The sequence below is a fragment of the Parambassis ranga genome, chromosome 10 (assembly GCF_900634625.1).
Source record: "Parambassis ranga chromosome 10, fParRan2.1, whole genome shotgun sequence".
NCBI lineage: Eukaryota > Metazoa > Chordata > Actinopteri > Ambassidae > Parambassis > Parambassis ranga.
Window position 1 is genome coordinate 6,859,972 of NC_041031.1, and position 24,177 is coordinate 6,884,148.

Here is a 24,177-nt window from a genome sequence, read left to right on the forward strand (position 1 = left end):
TTTACTTTGATCACACAGACTGGTTGCAGAGGTGGGGAAGAGACAGAGCGGCTAAACGTGCGGGGGGGTGGTCTCATATTCATAGCTGTGGTAGACCACAATCTCTTCCATTTGAACAAGCTCGGCTGTATACACACCTCTAACTGTGGCTGCGCCAGTCTCAGATGAAATAGCACTATGTGTGACTCAAAGCCTAAACGCTCAGTTTGATATCACTCATGAAATCTGGCTCCTCTGTCACAGAGCAGATGCTTTGAGTTCCGTGCTCTCATGAGGATTTACAACCAGAGACCCCCCCGCCCCTTTTAAATAATCCACTTTAAAATGACACTTTGCTCTTTGTAAATATATAAAGAGCTTGTATTTGCTGTGAGTGTGTGTACCTGTCTGCCTGTATCGTATGGAGCTTATGAAGCCATTATGGGTGAGATGAATGGTCTTGACAGTGCCAGAGGACTCGTCGTAAGTGAAGGTCACCAGGGTGGAGTCATAAACCACCTCAGAGAGCCGTGCTGCTGGGGTATACCTACAACCAAAAAATAAGTAAAAAAAAAAAAAGTAGTTTAATTATAGAACAGATGGTGAAGTCAAAACACAACTGTGGGAAAAAAACACAATAAAAATAAAATCAGAGTACATTTGATAAGCTTAATAAAAGTAAACATGCTATACTGTAGCACATGAATAATACAGAGATCCCCTGGGCCACTAAGAAATGAGTTGCATCATCCTTCAATATTTCATCAAAATCACACCAGCTGCTGCGGCAGTTATGGCCTTTCAAATCTTTAAAATGGGACAATTTATTACAGTATCCTCATTCAGCCTACGAGTATTAAAAATGTTAAATGCCAGAACTCCAACTTTCATCAAAACCAGATCAGTGGTGTCAGACAAAGTGTGATGATAAAAATGTGACCTTTAATCAGTCTCCCTCTATTAGTCTAATCAGTATAATTTGTAAGGACAGATGGATGCGTGTGGCATGTTTACTGTGAGCTACACTTGGTGTAATAGGGTTCTTAAATTTTAAGATATGCCTTTCATTCTAGCACCCTTAATAAGCCAACTCTGTTGTTATATAGCTGACTGTGGTGCCAAGACTCATTATGCCTCCCAGTTTTGTGCGAATCAGTGTCAGTACATCCGCCAACAGCCTGTCTGTGATCTGTGTCATACCTGTGGTCTCACCAGATGTAGATTACCACACAGGCTTTACAGGCTTCAGATCTGGATCATGCAGTAAGAAAGGGCCACTCTGTGTTTGTAGATCTACAAGAATATGTTTACATTTGCTGTCTAACACAGGTGTCCTTGCATGATTCATTTTCTGACAACCAGCATCATTCACAGTTGATTTTCAAACCTATTCACTTTGGAAGCAGCATGCACCTGTGACACTATACTTGACCAATGTGCCCATCTGTTCCACTTCACACAAGCTTTTCTCATATCAGTTTAATACACTTCTAAAAAAAAAACACACACACACACATACAGCTGGTCTGTGGCTGCAGCATCTAGGGCCACCACTGCTGCATCATAGATTTAAAATACTGTATGAAAGCCCACATTGTTCCTCCTGTTTGGGGGGGGCAGCCATAGATCTGTCTGTGTGAGACTAACCTATAGATAATGCTACGTCCTGTTCCCAGGTACTGAGTTCGTATCAGCTGCCCGTCGAGGCTGTAGTCCTGCATGAAGGAAGCCTGGCTGTCAGGAGGAGTGTAGATATTCCTGTAGTAGCCAACAGACAGCAGCGACTGCAGAGTGTGTTTCACCATGCTGGGCATCGTCACGGCAATCAGTCGGTCTGTTTGGTCATATTCAAAGACGTAGCGCCGCTGGCTATGAAGGAGCAGCATGATGGACTGCAAAAAACAACGACAGACACACAAAGAGTTAAAACAGTGCATCGCAGCGCTTCTGTGGGTTTTCCTGTCAATATCTGGCAGATTATTTTTAAAACTGCTATGTAATTCTAAAACATCCACGCATGTCGATAAACAAAATGAAAGAAAACAAAACAGAACAACTGCACAACTGGATCTCTGGGATTTCAGACAGCAAAACTTTTCTGAGAAGCTTTAAAACTCTGCGTGTTCACAGCTATCTGAAGTGTTTCAACTGCATTAAAACAATGTTCCATCTAACTGTAAGGTACAATGATATTAATGCATTAATAATACATTCAGGTGTTATTAATTTCTAGATGGTTCTGTAATATAAGCTCATTTACACTCTAATTTCGTCTTAGACCAAAGCCTTGACACTAAATATATTTCAGGCTGAATATCATTTCATTAAATATTACAATTAATTTCAAGGACGGAAATTATGCCGTCTGGGAGCTTTCAGCTTGGTCACACACAATGTTTCAGTTCATTTTACAAAAAATTACAGTGCAGACACTGTGCATTACGTCTAATCATTTTTCCTTGAAAACACTGAGAGTGTTTACTGTAAAACCCACTTACAGGAAATGGCTGTTTTCTTTTCATTACTCAATAAAAATCAAGCCTCACTGCCAACTTGCTTGGGTTACGCAACCCATCACAAAGAGAACAACTGCTGCAAAGATGTATTGATGTCATGCAGAAACTGGTGCACACGCATGTTAAAATCTGACGCGTTCATTCTGCAAGTTCTGATGCAATCTATTAAAAAAATAGAAAAGAAGTGTGGTTTCTGTAAAGAACAAAGAGAAAGCAGTGAAGCCTTTAAGCAAATCTCAGCATGAGACACATCCCCCCTTGAACATGTTTTCAAAACCGGTCTTTTTTCTTACCCTGTCTGCGTATGTGTAACTCCATATCTTGCCGTTGACCCAGGCTCTGGACACCACCCTGTCGTTTTCATACTCCAGCCGCTCAGACCATTCTCCGCGGTGAATGGCTGACAACAGTCCTCCACCAGAATAGCTGATGTTCACTTCAGTGTATTTGCTACTGGGAGACCACACAATGGGTCTGCCCAGCGGGTCATACTGGATGTGCAGAGTAAATTTCCTGTGGTCATCATAGATCTTCCCTACTCTGGTGCTCTGATCAAAGTCGATGGACAGCAGGTTCCTGTTATGCGCCTGAAAAGAAAATCAGTAACATGTCGGCATAATTGAGAAAGAAGAAGAAAAAAACAACATTTTTTTCAATTTCGCTGCTCTATAATTATCATAAATTCTGAATGAAGGCACAGACGAGCAAATATAAATGAAGTGGCATGTCTGAGACAAGCTGAGATTTCATTAGTTTAGATAAATTAATTGTGACATTTAGAACAAACTGGGCCTGCATAATAACAATAAATTGGCTTGTGAACAAGTAGAGAACTGAGTCCTGGGGACTGCTAATTAATTAGTGCACATCAGATAAAATGTTTATTTTTTTTTAAAAACCTCTGTTTGTGCCCTCTGAGCCAAGGCAAATGAGGAGAGGAGGTGTCGCAGTTGGCGTATGAAGTGTGGAAAGTACAGCTAACAGGTTCCGAGTCATTTGACCTATTGGCTCACTCCCAGTGATGTCATTAAAATGCTCAAGATGTCCAACATGTTGTGTAACACTTACTCGGAGGACTGTTCATACAGCTATACAGTTTCATTGTTTCACTGAACAGTGCACTTAAAAGTGACATTTCTTGTCACTGCATATAAAGGTCAGATTGCACAACCTAACTCAGCACTCTCCATAGTTATGACTGAGGTGAGTATTTGATCTAATTCACACAGGATGTCATGATGCCTGGCTACTGCTGGGACGTTAACAGTTCTTCTGTTGCTGCGTACTGTACAATGTCAGTATGCATATTTTCTGCATTATCAGAGGTGATTAGGTTAGCTTTACCCTGAGCCTGCGTTCATAAGTGCTGTAGTTAGTCTTGCTCTGCTCCTTCCTCTGCCTCCACTCTATCAGGCTGGGGGCATGGTCTCCAGGCAGGCTGATGTTGCAGCGGCTGGCCGTGGGGCTGACTCCTCCACCGACGCCTCCTGGGAGGAGGGGCTCGGTACTTAGCGACAGCTCCATCCCACTCGCCAGCGTCACAAGGAAGGACCCGTCAGCGCTGACTCTGTATGAACTTTGAGCGTGGTCTGGAGGGGAGTTGATCATTTGTCATGAGAAAAATACAAACACCCAAGAAAGCCACAGATGCACTTTGCAAATATGCAGCAACAGATTGAAAAAAAGTGTGAAAAAACATCAGTCACTGTTTTTCAAATAGCAGCTTTGAGAAAAATCAATGAGGTACAGCAGCAGGCTACATGAAAGCAACGTCTGGCTTTTTGTATATGTGTTTAGTCTAAATTAATTGCACTGCACTGGTTAAATGTTCGCTCTGCAGCATCAGTGCTAGAGTGTGTCAGCTATTATGTCGATAGAAAAACATAAGACTATAGAAACAGGGTGCAGGAGAGATAGGAAACAAACAGATAAGTAGATAATGAACGAAAGAGGAAGAGAGTGAAAAGACGTGCTGGGCCATGGCAGTTTTTCACACATTGTTGAGGTTTCTCAGAAGCTGTTCTTGCAGGTCTGTATGGCTCTGAGTAATGCTTGAAACGGAATTCACACATGCCAAAAATCGGTATGTCTCATCTATCTACCAACACAGTGAATAAAAAAAATTCTAAAACTATATTTTAACAATAAAACTTAACAACACTAATAAACTGGATAATAACATCTATTCCCAGCAGCACTATAAAACCTCTCTGTATATACTGTATGGTTATTGTTGCCTCAGAAGCAGGCGAAGACAGAATTTGTGGAAGGAAAGGGCCACACTGAAATAGTGGGTCATTTTTACTTTTTGCCCTGGCAGCTCTGTCACACTGCAGCACTGCAAACATGCCTCTATGTTACGCAAGTGCGTGTGTGTGTGTTGGAGCCTCTCTTTTCCTCCCTGCAGTCCTGTCATTGTGACAACCGCTAGAAAGCAATTAAAGGGATGACATGAGAAGAAACTGCTCCCAAGAGTGGCTTCTCCACTCCACTCTCATTTTCTCCTCTTCTCATCTCCGTCCTCTTTTCCCATTTTTCCCCACAGTTGTTAAGACATTTCACAAGTCAGTCGCGCCAGAAATAAATAAATAGCTCCTTTTTATACTGCCCATTAGTCTGCCTATGTAAAGAGGTCACATCAGATCCATATGTGAATTATTAATAGAAGAGGATAAATCCTTTTTCAATGCTGTGAATCTCCAGTGTGTACAAGCAGTGCAGCCAACGAAGAAGGAAAATAAGAAAAACGCAGGTCAGAATGTCTGACCCGACCAGAATAAGAACCACGTTATTGCAGTTTTGCCCGTCATAAATGTTTAAACGTGACTATGTGACTATAAACCTTTGTTCTGTGCTAATTATACACCTGTGTATAGAGACTATTGGTTTAGTGCACTCCCAGATGACTTATAAACAGCCCTGCGGTATACATGTGGTCAGCTTGATGGGTGGAGATGCATGGTGGTTAAGCTTTAATGCACGTGCAGACAAAGAAAACATGTCCTCCTACACTTTAGAAATGTCTTTGACACAAATCTAACACACACACAGGCTCTGATGCTGTACCTTGTCTGAAAGTGTAGATGGTATCACTGGCAGATAGGTTAGTGCTGGTAACAAAGTTCTGACGGTTGGATGCCTCAACCTCTACACGAGACCAGCGTTCCAAGTTGCCATGGAAACCGCTCACCACACCCGTAGGTAAAGTGATGTTGGTCACTCGGCCCTCGTTGTTGTACCTTGGAGAACAAACACAAGGATGTATGCGGGCACTCAGATATCTGTCGCTCTCAGATAAATGAACAGTAACCCATAGACACAAACACACACACACACACAGCAGCCCTTTGTTTTCCTGTTTCATACACTAACACTAGCACAGCCTAAGTGTCAACTATGATTTATATGTGTAATTATCCAGCTGTGGAATTTGAGACAGCGACTGGGTTGGCAGTGGTGAGTAATTCAGACAGATGTGTTCTTGTGTGTGCACTATATGTACAATACTAAACTATGTATGTGATCAAAGTGTTGCAGAGGCGTCTTCAGCTAATCAGTCACATAAGCAATGACTTAAAACACACACACAGAGAAAAAGAAATCTCCCCTAAATAGCCTCCTACAGCATCGATAATGCAGAAGCCACCAGCAGATGGCACTCACACACTTCACACTGGTGACGTAAGCTCGGTTATATTAACACACATGCACATTCATGCAATATCCGCACAAACATTCAGAGTCAGGTAGCAAATCTTAAATAAAAGAAAAGTGAGAGAAAAACAGAGAAAAGGACAAAAAAAAAAGAATCAGAGCACACAATGTGCAGCTGCAGGTAACAATATGCAAACTTACTCATAAACAGTAGTCCAACTATTCTCATCACTCTTGGTTGCTAGGAGACCCATGTTGCCATGGTAAGTGATGTGGGCGATGTCGTGGCCTTGGGCAGACACCTTCCTCAGAGTTCCGCTGTTGCTAAGGGATAGCCAGTACACCTGTCCGCCAGGTAGCGCCAACCAGAGAGGCACTCCGTGAGCATCCCGCCTCACCTGAAGCCCATGCCCGTCACGACTGATCAACCCAGAGAGCTGGCCGTCTGTGCCGTAAGAGAAGTTGTACAGGTAGTGTCCGGTGATTAGGTGCTTAGTGTACATGTGGGAGCCATTCTGTCCGGGAAAGGAGGAGACAGAGAGTGTTTAAGGATTTAACTCCTTTGTGTGTGACCGCTGTTTAAAGACAAGCAATGTACTAACTTGGAATGAACACAATACTCTTGATCCTGCAGAACATGGCTTAACCTCATTTAATTTAGTCACATGCAAATCTAACTTTTCTAATAACCTTTTGTTTGACCTTAAAAACAGCCTGCGGTCACATTATTGTAACTTCATATCAAGGTATGACCCTAAACCGAGCTGTAGTGCAATGGTATTCTGGCATCTTACAAGCAAATATTGACATTTTGTAGACAGAGCTTAGTCATGGTGTACCTGACTAAAGAGATAGAGCTCCTGGTCCAGTGGGGAGCTGATCTCCACCAGTCCAGCAGGGCTAGGCTGAGGCTGGTTAGGGCTGACAGCTCTGATCCGGATGTTGCCCAGATCAGCAATATACAGAGTTCCATTGGGGGCCACTGCCAGAGAGGATGGCGCTTTGAGACGAGCGTCACGGGCATAGCCTCCATCTCCTGATAAGGAAAACAAAAATGCATTTTTGTTAGTGAAGTCTTTATCAACAAAATAGCAAAGCCGCCCTCTGTTCTAAACACATTGACACATACATATCATTATTTAGCCGAAGTGACAAGTCTGATACACATGGTCTGCAAAATATGAGGATCCCATGGTGCCGCCTAAGCAGTTATCTGCTCAGCTCAGGTCTCGGACTTGTTAGGATACCGTGGCTTCCCAATTGAGTGGATATGACCACCTTGATAGTGACCTCAGCCTTATCAGACGGTGGTAGTAGGTGACTGAATGCATCCAGATGTCTTTGGTAGCCCAGCAGGATAATAGCTAGGTGAGGCCCTTTAGATGCTGTCAGCAGTAGGCCCAAGGCCTCTGATGGCTCTGTACAGACAGCAGGGTGGCAGTTTATCTCTTGACAGCATGTGCATTATGTGTGTTTGTGTGTGTTTTTTTGTATGAGTGCAAGTGTTCATGTCCGCTTGTATATGCGGCTGTGTGCTCACACATGTGCATGTTCAAAGACACTGCGTGAGTGTTTACGGGGAAGGGATGGAAACGGAAAAGCGTCTGAAGAGAGTAATCATCTGTTAACAGCAAGACATGATTGAAAATATGCAAAGTACAACCCAAGAAATAGGGATGGTTACAGCCCATTGGCTTGTGGCATGGGAGAGACACTTCCCTCCATTTTGAATAGAAAAGAGAGTGATTTTTATGAGCAGAATTAAATGATAAAATCACATCCTCTGACACTTACAATGAAAGCATGGCCTAACTGTCAAAGGAACATCTGCTTATTTGTTTTGTCCTCTCCCTTTTCCCTTCATTATATTTCAGGTGCCCTCCCAAGACACACCAACCAAGTTAAAACATTTGGTGGCTAGAAGTGAGCTTTTTCTTCTACCAGCTGTAATTTGAATGGATTTAAAAGGTTTCTCTTGAGCTGGGTTCTACTGAAATGTAGCTGGAGGTTTTTGCAAAGAAGGCGCCTCACTATGAATATAAATACACTGCCCCACACACACACACACACACACACACACACACACAATCTTTCTGTACACAAAATCAAATTACATTCACTTACTTATTATGGATGGTCTTTTCTTTACTGCATATTATCATCACTTACATTACTGTCATTTTCATTATTTTTTTTGTTAAAGCAGCCCTTCTTAGGCATTACGATTTCATCTCAGTGACAGAAAAAAATCAGAAGACAGACAAGAGAAGGAAAGTTATTGTCGAGCTCTACTAACAAATTTATTGGGCAGCAGGGACACATGAGCGGAGAGATTTACTCAGTATCAAGACAGACTGAGTGTATCAAATCATGTAAGCTTCTAAAATGCTTCAGTTTATGCTTCCTCCAAGTACACTTCTGAATCAGGCCAAGTATGATATGATCAGAAATAAATTTGAAACTCTGTGTTCAGTACAATAATCCTATTAGACACAATTGTATACTCTCACATTACTTAATCCAGCACTAAAATAACAAGTGTGTGTCTGTGTGTGATGACCCACCAGAGAAGCAGTCACAGTTGGGGTCTATCTTGCAATCACAGTCCGTGGGGGCTCCGGAGATAACCGATATCTCGCCGTTGGTTGACACCTGTGGAGTTTGGAAAAAGAAGAAGAAAAAAACCACGTCACACGCGGTTGCAAAGAACTGCGGGAGATCAATGTTGGAACAGAAGATACTCTTCAACAATAGACTTTGTTATTCTCATCTCTCTGACAAACAAGATAATGATGGAATCTCACAAAAGCCTACAGATTAATGATATTAAAATGAAATTAGAGGAAGAAAACGCTGCATTTGGCTGCTGTTTGTTGTTAACAGATGATATCTTACTGCATAAAAGGAGAAGAATAAAACATTATTTCAATAACCATATGAGAATATTCTATATATATTTGGATTAAGTATATCTTTGTTGACTGACAGACGAATCTATTAAAGCAAACACATTAAACTGATTGTCCTGATGGGGAAGGCTATAAATGAAGGTGAAACCTGCTACACCGACAGTTTGATTTTAATAACCTTTGGAGGTTAGTACCTTTTAAGTGGCCCAAGAGGTGCATGTGTGCTAATTAGGGAAGATGATATGTTTGATTTAGATTTTTTTTTTAACTTTATTATCCCACAGGGAGAGTTCAGAGGAATCTTCTTTTATAAAGCTGTGTATTCCCAAATTGAGAAGACTCTTGTGTTCATGGTGTATCTGAAGCTAGTTTTATGGTACCTGTTTATCTGTTTAAGAGAGAGCGAGGTAGCTGCTTCTGGTGCTAAGCTATCCAGCTGCTAGCTGTAGCTACATAATTATTGTTTTTCTTCTCATTGGGGAGAGAGAGAACAAAATAGGTTCCCGACAATGTTCCGGGATGGATATGAAATCATAAAGAAAGAGAGGACAGTTGTGACAGGTGTCATACGTCCCCAGGTGACTGTTAAAACCTGCACTTGTTAATAAAGATTTGTTTTTTAAATCTGTTTTTTGATCTCAGAGTGTAACATCCTGCACATAAAGTTTGAATTTTAAGTTGCTTCATCACCCTAACCTGGGGAAATACTCATGTATCTTTGAGGATTCTCCTGTAGAGCGTGTGTGTCTCTAAACACTAAAGCCTTTGATTTAAAATAATCACAACGCTATAAGTGCTCCACATATAAAAATATTTTTGCTTTACTTGCGTTTTGCTTTTATTTGAAGAAAAAAAAAAATTCACAGCAGAACTAATTTAGGATGTAATAACTCTGATTCTGATGCATCGCATAACTGCAACAACATGCATATCTAATGAGTTCAATGCCTTTATACTGGAATAAAATAATAATCCTACACATGTTGGTTATGCATGTGTGGTCCTTGATGTTTTGGCCAAATGTTTCTGGTCCATGTGATGGATGGACGTGCCTGGACCGAGAGAGCGGACCACAGACTGTGCCAAAGCTTTGCCTAAATACTTACTGCAGCCAAGGCACGTTCACATTTAATAAGGCTTATTATACTGAAAAAAAGAGAGACTTGCTGGCTAAACTGTTCAAGATGCAGCTGGTGTGAGCCATTTGTGATTAAATGTAGCACTCAATCTGGGCATTAGTTTTTATGTGTTCAAAATATAGTGTGAGATAAAAATGTGTGTGTCAAGTTTGTCTTAATATTCTTTATTTGGTTTAGTTTATCCTGTATCACTTCAAATTTGCACCAGCCTCACTGGTTTTTATGTGTTGACAGCACATCTGAAACTAGTGAGAACATTTCAACACATCATCATTACACATCTCGGAACACATCATTTATTTGATTTTACGCTTCAGTGTTGTTAAACAGTTTAATTCACTCTCAAACTTGGGACAACAGGAACGTTCGTTTTTCTTCAGTTTGACTTTCTGTCTGAGTGACCCTGAGATGGGTGATAAATAATGATATAGAAATAGTGACCGTAAGATAGGTGTGACGAATACAGTACAAAAGACGGCCCTTTTATTGCTCTATGCAACGCGGCTAGCCACTTCCCATTAAAAAAGCATTTTATGTTCCCGTGCGTCTCCACATGGACCCAGCATGGTGCTGCACACCACAAAGGGACTATTGATTGAGTCCAGCAGGCAGTATCTTTGTGGTGTCGCTGGCAAAATTCTGCAGTCCTGTTACAGCATGCTGATAGCTAATGGAGCTAATGGACAAAAACTTTTTCTTTTAGCTAAAATGAAAACACCCTTGGAGCATTTTTTTCATTCATTTTTTGTAGGCTGAGAAAGAAAGAAATTCTTAACATGACTGTATTGAACATGATTACAAATACGATACAAGTGGGAAATTACACTATTTTTTACAATAAAATTAGAGGGTGTGGAGGTTATTTAAACATGATTACACCCACTAAACTGCCTACTCAGCCACAGACTCCTCTAGGCTTCATATCACACATCATTGATTAAGCAAAAACTGAAGGAAAAGACATGACATGAAGAGTAAACCACTAAGACCACTATACTACTTCTGTTTACTAGTTTTTGTGATCCATAGATGTATATTTTGAGATTGAATCTATGTTTACACCCACGCTTAAATAGGCCTATTATTTTAATTGTAAAAGGTTATTAGAATGGTTACTAGTTTAGTGTCAGAAGACCAACCCGACCAAGCTGTGGATTACAGAAGATGGGGCATTTGTGGCATGTGATATAAAAACACACTAAGTCAATCCAGTGTCCCTTTTTGTAACAGAGATAAAATACCATGTGAAACAGGTATTCGCTGACCTGTTGGATGCGGTTGATCCGCCTCTCGTCAGTCTCAGCGATGAACAGCGTTCCCATGTGGGACAGGGCGATGGCTTTTGCTGCCTCCAGGGTGGCACGCACTGCTGCCCGGCTCACCAAGTGATGGTCAATACCTGGAACCTGGCAGTGGATGGGACGCCCTGCCACAATACGCACCTGAAGACTTTCTGACACCTAAAGAAACACAGCATCATTTCTCTATTCAGAACATAAAGAGTTACATCACCTAAAAACAAAAGACAATAACAAAGCTTTTATTGATCCTGTCCATCAGGCATCGCCTAGTCTAAGCCTGCTTCATCCACTGACTCATTAGGTTTTTACAAGATGCATGCTCCAACAGGCAATTCATTAATTTTGGTGATCAAGTTGAGTGGCATTTTCTTAAAAACAACTCCTGCAGAGCCCAGTGATAGCATGTTATTTTTTTTAACAAGGTGCTCTTTGGCTTTCTTTTATGTTCGCAGCCTCACTCACTCTAAATACACCTGAAGTGACAGCACTGCAATTTGTGAGAAATATTTTATTATGCTTTCTTCCACTGCTATGTATAGTGCTGCAGAGTCTCTTAAGAGAAGCACATTACTGAGTGAAAAAAACAATCTTAATTTATTCCCTGTTGATGTTATCTCTGAGTTTTGTGTGTTTGTATGTATTATTCACCTGTAGGACGATGTTGTTGTCCAGGATGTAGAGCGAGTTGTCCAGTGGGTTAACGGCTAGGTCTGTTGGCCACTCCAGACGCACCTGTAGGATTGACACACATAACTTACTGTATTTCCCATAAAAGTGACCACAATAGAAAAAGGAAGCCATGGTGGCGAGTGGCTACACCAGCGAGTTACTGTGATACAAATAATATCCCCTTAATAACATAGTATTAGGCCTCCTGACCCTCCCTACTCATGCAAAGGTCAGCGGCAGGCAGGGAGCCTTCCTGTGTTTATTCAAGACTCACACCGGCTCACTTCTGCACTGTTCCAAATGTCATCCAATAACCATGATCGCCGTCTGCTCAAATAGCATACCCTGTCCGCTAACACCACGGGGGTCAAAGCCAGACAAACCTACGCTAGCAGCGCAGCCACCCACATCACTGTCCATCTGACAAACACACAGACGCTCAAACTGCAAGCTGCGTGTGCCGCTGAGACGAGGCTAACAGAGCGTCTGAGGGATCAGGTGATTGATGACTCTGAGGATAGATTGGTAAATAAATGGATCATGTTAAATTGCCACTGACATGTCCAATTATAGGCTCTGTCAAATGAGAGGGAGAAGAGGGTTCACTCTAAAATCCCATTTTAAGAGGTGGAGAGATTCATCAAGCAGGACTCACCATGAGCCTAGCCAAAGAAGACATGCATCAAATCTCTGCTGCTCATGATATTGAACTTTGCTGTGATGACAGGCAATCACTTCTAGAAGTTAAGTTGACCTGTACACAGAGCTGGGCCTGCTAAAATAAAGGAGACCTGAGCTGTGTGGTTAGTATATACTTTTTGATTAACAAAGAGTGAAATTAATATTGCATTTTATTAATACTTTTTTACAGTGATAGCACTCCTGTGTCGCCAGGAATCCAGATCTGTTGGCTAAGATGAGTATTGGTAATTTGAGAAGTGCAATGTCTGTGTGGGTGGCATTCAGATTATTTCCTGGAATGCCACAATAGAGAAATAATCATGTATTATGAGTTAATCTTGCACTCAGAATTCTGCTTTAATAAAGAAATATCAAACAATAGAGTTTTAGTTCTTTCTTTGTCAGGCTGCAGTGTGGAAGACTATGGTTCCAGGAGTGCTGCTATTGCTGTGAGTCTTATTGTTTCTCATCACCACATTTGTTTTCATATAAATAAAAAAACAAGCAAACACTAGCTAGCTGCCCTGTGCAGCTGTGTGTAAGCAGCAGACAAGCATTCTGCACATCAATACTGAAATATCGTTATACATGAACTGTGGCTCCATAAAGGCATGAGCTGCTCTGAAGAAGAAGAAAGGTGCTGCAGGGGCACAGCAGACTTCTCTCACTCAAATCTTTGGCAATAGCAGACAATATACACAGAGGGAGAGCCAGCATAGTTACAGCATGCCGATGTTTATCAGTGACTGTAGGGAAGTAAATTACATCTGTCTAGGCCAACAGGTCCTCATTGTTATTGGGATTGTTGTTTATTTTTAAATACATAGCTGAGCATATACTGTTGAGAAAAGAGCTCAACAAGAATAACTTGAAGCCATCCGCCAGTGTGCTTCCAGTGGACTACCAGATGTGACATGATGGTCAGAGGGGGAGGAAGTGAAGAGACGGGACCCTAGATGTTTGAGTACAATGCTGTCATAATAAATATGTTAATTCATGAGAAATGTATTTTCTAAGGTTACAAGCACCTTTGACAATCAACATTTGGATTCATGCTGCATACTACAAGCCCGAATAAATCCCTCACAGAAGGGATGCACATATTTGAAAGGTCACCCCTCAACCCTCACATAATCAACTCCTCTAGGTCGATGGCTGATGCCAGTACCAACACATTCCCCTACTTCTCCAACCTAATTGCAGAGAACCTCAAGCACTGCCCAATTAAACTTAAGTAGTGTTGAAAGAATCCCAATGCTGAGCTGCCATGCAGATACCAACCATGACACACTACAGGTTCCTTCTGTATGCTCACTCACATAATGATGTCATGCATCTACCTCAAAGTATTCATGAGAAACTATAGGGATGGAACGCATATGCACAGAGGTGCGGACGATCCAAAAACACAATTAACCCTGTGTATTTGTATTGTACACTATCAAGATGTCTGGGAAATGAAATTGAAAAAGACCATTTTTAATTTCTGCGTTCTGAAAACACATTAAGCTTTTGTACACAACAAGTATCAGTAAGGGCATCAGCGGTTTTACTTTGTGTTGGATTGTCACGACTGCAGGTGACTCAGCAGGTACTGAATTACATTAACAGCAGAAATCGGTCCCAGTGTTAAGAAGCTAAGTTTGCACAGACTAAACAAATGCATAGCCTGCTTGCTAACCTCTACTTTCTGGATATAATGTATGTGGACACATTTCTAGCTCGCTGTTAAAATATATAAATCCTGTATCAGAGTGTAACACAGTAAAATCTAGTTTATAATTTCTTATAAAAGTGAATGGATTATTAGAGAAGTTTATTAAAGCAGTGCACTAAAAAAATAGGCCAACACTGCGCTGTTCATTTAAAATACAGTACATATCTTCAGAAATGTTTGTCTAGTCTAGAGCTACAGAAGTTTCCATCAATACTGACGGCACATTGAGGTCACAGTGTTTTATAAGAACAAACACAGACGGAGGATGAATGGCACTGAATGTGATCAGACCAACACAGGAGCCATAAGGCAGCAGCAGGGCCCTTTAAAGACACATAATAGCACCTCTGGGAGCTGACCTGGCCTCAACACGCATATTCACACACACATACACAGGCACTTGCATCCATATGTGTGGACAAAGATCCCTCAATAGAGCCAGTATCTCATCTATAATTCATCCTCTGCTCTAATAGGCCTGATATAAGTTAGCGGTGTGATCTGAAGGCTGCCTGATCAAACCTGTGCAGTAGCTGTCTTTGTTTTTTCTCTGTCAAACTCACACACACATAAGCTTTTGTAGAAGAATCTGGCTGTATGCAAAAACAATTACTGACTGTAAATGAACAGCAAACAAATACATTGTGATTTGCCACTTTGATATAAAGATCTGAGTTTGTCAACACATTAGTCCTGCAGAAGGGAGCTTTATTTACCTACATTGTTTAAACTACAGGAGAATATCTCTCATAGCAAAACATGGCTTCTGCTTTATTCTAGTCAATAAAGTCTGCAGCATTATTAGCTTACCTGGCTGATGTCCATGCGTGAATCACAGCTTAGCGGCTGCGTCGACATCAGTCCGTTTGAGCCAATCACAGTGGAGAGCAAACCCCTCTCATTAATCTTCTGAATGGTGGTGCCATCAACAAAGTAGACAACACCTCTTTTATCCACTGCAATACCTGGGTGAGGGAGAGAGAGAGAGAGAGAGAGAGAGAGAGGCAGAATGAGCTTTTGGAGATGACAGAGAGGGCGACTTGGGGGATAGAAGCAAAAAGAGAACAGGAGAAAACATAAAAGAGGGAGTGAGAGAGAGGAAGGAAGAGCGGAGATGGAGAGGAGTGAGGAAGGCAGAGAAGTGCAGAGAGGAGAGGGCTTCGGAGAGGCATCCAACTCAGTTAGACATTCAGCTCAGCGAGCGGCTGTCTTATCAAAGGCACTGCACCACAGAAATGTAATTATATTTCCATTCCGGAGCCCACTAAAGGGATTAGAACAATGCAACTGGAGGAAGAAGTTATTTGTCACATTAGATGTGAGCTGGGTGCCGCAGTGAACTTTTGACATTTGAGGCTTGTGCAAATGTGAATTATAAATGCACCCACACCTCTAACACGCGAGCGAAGGCCTGTGCATGTATGATCACCTGTATATGCACAGCGCAAAGGGTCACAAGCTTTGCGAGTGTATTTCTGCTATAAGCAGCATATACTTGAACTCTCCTTGCAGTAGAGCCGTGCAGCAGACATGGAGCAAAAAAGGAGAGAGAGAGAAGGTCCAGGTAGTAAAGGTCAGGGCAGACTATGAATCATCTGTTATGGATGAGGAGCGACCTTCATCCTTTTCTCATCTCCATACAGAGAATAGCCCTTTGACTCAAGTCTTCTGCAATAATATTCCACAACTCATGCCTCTCATACCACATGCCACCGATTCCCGCTGATTGCTTTCACTTAGCATCTGTGACAATAAGCCATATTTTAGTATTCCTCCCTGTCATCTCCTGTGCATATGCCTCACTGTTGTGTCATTTACAAATACATTTAGTTTATGGTTTATCATTAAGTCGTGTCAGGTTTATGTACATATATCCCTTTATCTTAAGCACGTCTCTGAGGACTTTATGGTGACAGAGCCGGCTTATATTTAAGAAGTCACAATCAATCACAAACCTAAATGGTTGGAATCAACAGCTGAGTATTAGAGGAGACAAAGATCATAAAAAGCTCATCACACACAGAAGCTGGGAGGAAACATTCATATAAACGTCTGTTGCAAATCATTTTTTATCAAATAGATCTTAATTTTTTAGTCAATTTGAAATTGACTGGATATTTTACTCAATCCATCATAAAAAAAAAACCAAAAAAACACTGTCAACACTGAGTAAAAAAACAAACATTTCCACTCTGTTTCTTGGAATAAAAAGTTATATAAATCCATCCATGAATGATATATGAGCAAACACCTCTGTGGAACCTTCAGAACACAGATGGAAATAACACTGGAAAATCTTTGTATGCAAGTGGAGATTTGGAGTAGAGTACTGTATAAAAAATCTTTTTGAGAAATCTGCATTCTAAGCCTGCTTTTGGACAAGTTTGATTTTTTTGGTCTGAATATGCAAATGATCTAAACTACTACAAGCATGTGTTGATTCTGTAACGAGCATGAGCAAGCCCTTGTGTCATAAGGCTACAGACAGACACCATACAGCCAACCACCTGTCACTCTAACATGCATAGATCACACATTTCCAACAGTCTATTTGCACCACAGATGTTATTTAAGTAAAAATATCAACATTAACCGGTAAATGAGCAAACAATGTTTTTGGGTAATGGCTTAATTTGGATAAACAGGGCTACAATATATTTACATGTCAAAGACTATAGCTGAGTGATGCTTTAGGAAGACATTATGAGTCATAATTGTGGTCTCTTGATGGCTGTTATCTAAAGTGTTTACTTTCTATTTAGCTGTTGCTCTTATGGGAAATAGCTGACTTTTTTGCCACTAAATGCCCCCTGCAAGTAGATGAGTCAAATCCTCTGTAGGGAGATCCCTTTAAGTGGTGTGAGTTTCTTTAAGTCAAGGTAGTATACAATGGGAGTTTTTTTTTTATTTTGCCTGCTACTGCAGGTCAGCACTGATGAGAGGGGTCAGTGTGAAGAAAACCATTAAAGCTGAAGGTCATAAACCCAAAACCAGATAAATGGAAGAGTCGAAAACACTTCTTAGTGTAGTGCTAAGAGCAACTGTGGAGTCAGGTGTGGGCTCATTACTGCAAGTGAGTCCTTTTACAAGTACACACAGTCATTTAAGACATTGTATATATATATATATATATATATATATATATATATATAAATATTGATCAGTGCAGCTTTAAAATGTTAGAACATAGCAGGTAAAGCCCATAACAATCTCCCAGAGCACAGGGTAATGTCTTCAAATTACGGTTTTGTTTTCTTTCTGCACATAATGTGTTTACTGTGCCATTAAGCTGTTTAACATCTCATGCAGGATATCATAATAAAGTGGACAATGGAGTGACACCATCAGTATGCACCACAGCACATTGCTCATTCAATCATCCTGTCTCATTTGTGCCTGGTTTTTTGTTTGTTTCCTGGTTGTGTCAGTGTTTCTTCTCTGTCATACAGGATTATGTGGGGATGTGCTTGAGTTTACACTCTGAGCCAAAGATAGAAATAACCACTGCCCTTTTCCCCAGGTAGCACTAATGTCTCATCCTTTTGACATACAATAGCTTTCTTTACATGTGATTTTGCCCAACATGTGCATATACACACACACACATAGCGCTGCATTGCCACGACTAGACTCACAAATGTCCTCAGGCTGAGCAACCCTGGACCGACCCGTTGAGTCATAAATCGTGCAGGTGGAGTGGCGGTGGAGCAGGGGGGTGGGCAGGGGGGAGGGCCAGGGTCAGTGTGTTTCCTCCAGAGGCCAGAAGGTGAACTGCAGAGCTCTCCCTCCTGGCCCTTTCATCATCCCTCTGACACAGACATATTACACCACCCACACAGCCTCACCTCCCCCCAACAACACCTTTCCTCTCCTCTTTTAGCTTCTGCATGCTCTCCGTCATCTCTAACTTGATCTTCTTCTGCTCTCTTTTTGCTCCCTCTTCCCCTCTTCTTTTTTCCCCTCTTGTCCTTTGCTTTCTTTTTGTTGTTGTGCAGCAGGTTTCTTGCCCTGTATCTTGCAAGTGCTAATCAAATCAGTGACCTTTGACCCTTCAGTAATGTCTGGACTTCTGTTTTCCCCTGTTCAGCCCTTTTTTCATCCTTCCTTCCGTTCCTCATGTCCTTGCTATTTCTCCACCTGTCACCTGGCATTATGCAGGAGGGACGTCTCAACCCACAGTGCAGGCTGAACCTACTTAGGCCTGAAATTCACTACTTTCTCTCCGCTTCATCGCCAGCCTCTTATTCTTCCTACTTTCCTTTCACTTTCCCATCTATTCCTGCTCCCAGCTCTTCTACCCTAAACCTGTCCCTGATCTTAGAGCTCATAAATCCTGCACAAGGACATGACGAGTCAGCCAGGACTCTCTCTCAATACTGATTTCTCTTCTCTGCGTCTGTCGCTGGATATTACTCTTTCTTTGTGCCCACTTTGGTGCCACTGACTTCCATCCTAAATTTCCTCCATCCCCACTTCCTCTTCTTTTTTTCCTTTATAACATCCTCAGTATGCATGCTCATGAGCATGTCTTACGTTCACATGAAGCAGCTTCTAAATAGCTTTCAGTCTATCATTAACAATAAACAGAAGGCAGGATTGACTTATTCATCCTCATACAAACTTGCTGTTGTAGCTCGGTGAAAGAATTTATACTGGTGTATGTGTTGTTTAAGAGTATATTGCCATGTTTATTGAAAGAGCAGTAGATTAGTCCACATTCTCCTTGTCAGAGACTGGATTTCCTGCTGTTGTGGATAAAGCTGTGCACTGCATTAGGGGAATTTACAGCCCCTCCGTATAGCCAATTGATACTCAGAAGACATCAAAAGATTTACCGTTTCTCCCTGGGTGAACCTGGCCCTCTGATTCGCATGTTTAGAAGTTGGCAGGCACTCCGGTGCAGAAGTAAATGAGATAAATCTCAACTCAAGCGAGAGACGGACATTTGGCTAAAGTTGGGACTGGATTTTATCATCAGAGAAAAGCGCATTAGACTGAGTTGCGTTGACCTTGGAAAAAACAGAGGGAGAGTAGAAGAGTGGAGGAGAGGATGATACAGTGACGCAATTCACGTTCAGCCCAGATTTAAGGAGAAAATGCAGCCATAGAGAAAAAGACAAAAGCCAAAAGAAAGACAAAGGGCACAATGAGGAATTACTACAATTAACCATTACAGGCCCAATCACTCTAAATCAGACATTCTCTTTGTTTGCTGTTGTCAACAGAATATCAGTTATAACAGCCCCCCTGTGGCACTGCAATACAATACAATCTGATTAATGCCTTGAACAAGAGTCTGAGAGAACATCAGTGTTGATTACAGCTATCTGAAGAGGGGAGGTCAGCAGTGATCTTTCTAGGCAGAGACTGAGGGAACAGTGAGTAAATGTGTAAAAAAACAATAATGATATGAGGTGAGACAAACTAATTATAACATAAGTTGTAGATCTTTTTTAGCAGCAACAGTAGACAGCTCTGTTAGCGTACAGTAGGATCAGGATGTGGTGTGTGTTTACATGTGTGTGAAGTAGGGGTGTGAGTGTGTGTGGTGTAAACTGACTGCTAACACCTAAGTCCTCTAAAGCGCAGGAAGTGAGCCTGCTGGTACTGTTCAAGTTTCCTTTCTACAATACTTTCACCTCTCGAATGTTGACAGAAAAGCTGCAAAAAAAAGGCTGCTGCTATGGATGAAAGCATGAAGAATGGTAAAATTCTATCAGAAACACACACACAAACACATTATTGACAGCTTTGGTTTGCACTGGAGTGTAAAATAAGAATATATTCTGCAAAAAGAAGCATATTTAAATGTGTGTATTTGTATTTGTATGAATGTTCCATTTATACCTGAAAACTTCCATACACCTCCACACACATGCATGCACACACACGCACACACACACACACACAGCCAGCATCCTGAGGTGTAAGTCATTCAATCAGCCCTCCCATAACCCCAGGCCCAGTGGGTGTTAATGATATGAACTGACATATTATTACAGCGTCTAAATGATGCTAGGTGTAGCTGATTGTGGCCCGTGGCATTTCAGTACAACGTAACTGTATGTGACTGACAAGTGAATGTAGACAGATGGACTGTTTCACCTGCACAACTGGCCCCACTGAGCCAGACCAGCCATAAATAAAGTCAACTATATTAGCTGGGGAAAAGCCTGCAGGGTTCACTAACTGCTACAGTCCAATTGTAAGTGAAACTGAATAACACACTCTTTCGGACTTCTTAGCTGTGGATGTGTGGTTTACTGTTCACTTTTATCATATCTGCCTGTGAATGCACATTGATGTTTGAGAGGTGAACATGTGAATATATGTGAAGGTGTGCACATGTCGGCTAGTGCAACGCTGTGGGTGTCTGCGCATTTGTGTATGCGATGAAGTAGCTAGGCGTAAAGATAAGGCACGGCAGTTAATCACGTTGCGCGCATATATGCAAATATAGAGCGGATAAATCAGAGTGTCTGCAGACGAGGAATTCACACTCCCACACACATACACACACACACAACTTTCACGAACACACTGAGGTTGCCCATGTGCACTAAAGAGAGGAAAATAAACCTACTTGCTCAATCTCAGCAGCACTGCGAGTACTCAGTACGCAACATAAGTACTTCATATTTTATTTTCCGTGAGTTCAAGCATTTGGATTCCACCCCTGTGACAACATTTTTTTTTTAAAATGCCATTCTATATACATTTTGTTCATGCTGCAGCCACATGCTGGTTTTCTGTGACTTATATAATCTGTACTGCAGTATGAGTGCTATTTCCAAATGCTCTTATTTTCTACAATTAAAACACTTATCATCAATCAATACGAAAGAGCACAGGCGTGTTATTTGTGGTAGATCTTTGGTAAGCAGAAATAATTCATGCTTCTTGTAATTAATTATTCATTAAAGCCCCAAAGAACAGACAGTGGCTTAGTAATTAAGTCTGAATCAGACACTGTGGCTCATCTAATTATCAGCCACTATAAGTTTGTTAACATATTAACCCGCATTAATTAATTATTGATAGCTGCTTTTTTGTTCTAGTATGGCGGCCATTAACACATGTATGGCGAGGCGAGACGTTCCCGACATGCAGAGGGAGATTTAGCAATAGTTGCATGCTAATTTTTGTACGAATAAACATTTTTTTCTTTCTCAGAAAATATGCGATTTGGAAGTAATTGCCTTGTTTGATAGCAAAAGAGAGATCCAAAGCAATCACAGAGGCAGCAGACAAACTCAATTATAAAAGCAATTGAAATGCTTTGGACTAGAAAGCTCCATGAAAGGCTGAGGGGTTTGGATCAGTGCGAAGCGTCTGCAGATTATGTCGCACTGTTTAGAACATCAAACAAACACAAGGAGGTCTATCAATAGAGGCTCTTTTACCAAACACACCATCATAACAACAAACCAGTGAGGCGCTGCAATAGGGGGTAAAAAAAGAAGAATGGGGATCAGATGGGAGGAAACAAATGTTTTTATGACTAGAGTGGCAGAGAACTACTATGGATTGGAAATCTGTGCAGCTTCCACCCAAACAAAGTTTCTGACATACAAAGACATCACAGTGACTGAGCCGGAGGCAGCTCCACTACAGTGTTTATCACAGATCGTTGGCTGTGCAGCCATTTCAAATATTGCTTCCACATTTTCCAAAAGAACTGTGTGAGCGCTCCTTTGGATGGAGATCTGGCAAATGGACTCTTGGAGAGCTGCAGGTGATAATGGTGCCCAGGTGTAAACATTTACTGGCTCTGTTTGTGCACCCCTCCAACAGCGGCTGACCCCCACTCTCACACAGGGAGGTTCAACTGCTATACCGAACTCCGCCTGCCACCATCACTCGACTTATTCATCTTTCTGTCAGTGTGTTTAAAGAATCAAGGCAGAAACAACCTGCATGGGCACAAGTTCACTATCTCTTCCCTCATCAGAGCTCCCTCCACCCCCGTGGCCGAGACAAATGCTTCCGTCAGTGTGTGTGCATGTGTGTGTTGGGCATTCACCTCCAGTAAATGCAATTTATTCCTCCACAGTGGCATAGCTCCACTGCTCCTGTCAGCTTGCCAGCCTCCCAGTGGAGGTTGACAGGCCCGCTGCCAGCAGTGGCCATCCCGACCAGTTAAAGGGACATGCGTGTCACATTTCCCATGATCACGCTGACGTTGTCAACCTGACATACCTTTAACAAGGCACCCATAACTAACTGTCTGTCTCTTCATGGTGGGAAGCAGAGTAGGTCCAGGGACCTGCAGGGTGTCAATCAAAAACAAGCATGCACAAGCACACTGACTTGCACAAACGGTGCACCTCTGACGCACAGGCTCAGCCTTTGGCCTTGAGCCTGCATGTCTTATTCACTCAGGGCTTCATTACACACACAGTGAGTTTCAGTAATCTCTCTGAAGCTACTCTACACACTCTGACTACAAACAAGGTAGCTGTCAGTCTGTATAGTGTTCTAACTAATACATTACTTGAATAGCAGACATTTTACAGGTAGAACCTTGTTTTAAGTCAGCATAAATTTGCCTCTACTAAGTCTACTGACTATGTTTTGCTTTGGTCGTCAGCATATTTTGACATTGGACTGAGAGCTCCTCTAAACCATGACCACCAAAATGTTGACTGGATACTTTCTGAAATGGAGCCCTGTTCTTTAAAGTAGCTTTAAATATGTCTCGTCCATTGAAAGGTGAAGATTAGAAACTACAGGAAAGTGGGCAGTGATCTATCAGTTATATCAATAAAATAAAACAGCAAAAAATCAATTGATAACATAAATAATGAATATATCAAATAAATCAGAGGTGGTAAAACAGAGTTAGCTGTATACTTTCCAAAGACAGACCAGAAAACAACACAGAGGGACATTTTTCCAGCTGTAGTGAATAGCTATGCCCTGAAAGCTCTGCAATCAAAGAAATAATGAGAAGTTCTGAAATATTAAAAAAGGAACATTAAACCATTAAGAAACATACAGTGACCTTTAGTATGAAATACTATAGTACTGCATGTAAAGCACATGTTCACATCCACATGCAGGACATTGGGTCAGCTGGGAATTTTTAGTGGAAAATTTGTACTCTGTGAGAATGCATGCATTATTAATCAAAGGTTACCTTCTGATGTGTTACAGTGCAGTCCAGTTTAATAGGCCTGTCAGACAACATAGCCGACTCAACTAAGAGAATTTAAAGCAGTTTCTACATTTTTGAACAACACGCTAAAGATGCTGTGCTTGTGATGTGCTTGTGATGGATGTGCACTTTGTGTTACTTTGCTCAGGTTTTTTTCCTGGCAAGACAGATCTTGATTTAATTGAAACAAAGGATTAATTACATTTAAAAAAAAATAAAAAAAATAAAAAGCCAATTTGAGATGGTCTGTATTTCTGTAAATATTTTCTCCAGTCCAACGCTTGATTTCCTAGACACTCTTTTTTGCCTGTCCCTCTGGATTTGCCACTGGCAGCTACATTCTTAGCATTAATTTCAGGAGAAATGTGTCTCTGGCAGAACTCCATATTCTGGCTGCTCAGCAATGCATGTCTGTTGCACAAACCATTGCAGTTCTTCTAATTATCATGGATGCT

The 24,177-nt window shown here is 41.4% G+C and overlaps 1 protein-coding gene across 1 annotated transcript in view; it reads right to left on the reverse strand.

The window, feature by feature from the left end:
* Positions 1–24,177, reverse strand: part of tenm1 (teneurin transmembrane protein 1) — a 134,995-nt gene that overhangs the window by 6,156 nt on the left and 104,662 nt on the right. The window contains exons 22-32 of the mRNA XM_028415599.1: positions 15,376–15,530; positions 12,147–12,230; positions 11,463–11,657; positions 8,714–8,801; positions 6,989–7,185; positions 6,351–6,664; positions 5,562–5,734; positions 3,840–4,084; positions 2,789–3,082; positions 1,627–1,871; positions 384–526 (exon numbers count right to left, since the gene is read on the reverse strand). Coding sequence (XP_028271400.1) covers positions 384–526; positions 1,627–1,871; positions 2,789–3,082; positions 3,840–4,084; positions 5,562–5,734; positions 6,351–6,664; positions 6,989–7,185; positions 8,714–8,801; positions 11,463–11,657; positions 12,147–12,230; positions 15,376–15,530 — 2,133 coding nt within the window. The remainder of the gene's footprint in view (positions 1–383; positions 527–1,626; positions 1,872–2,788; positions 3,083–3,839; positions 4,085–5,561; positions 5,735–6,350; positions 6,665–6,988; positions 7,186–8,713; positions 8,802–11,462; positions 11,658–12,146; positions 12,231–15,375; positions 15,531–24,177) is intronic.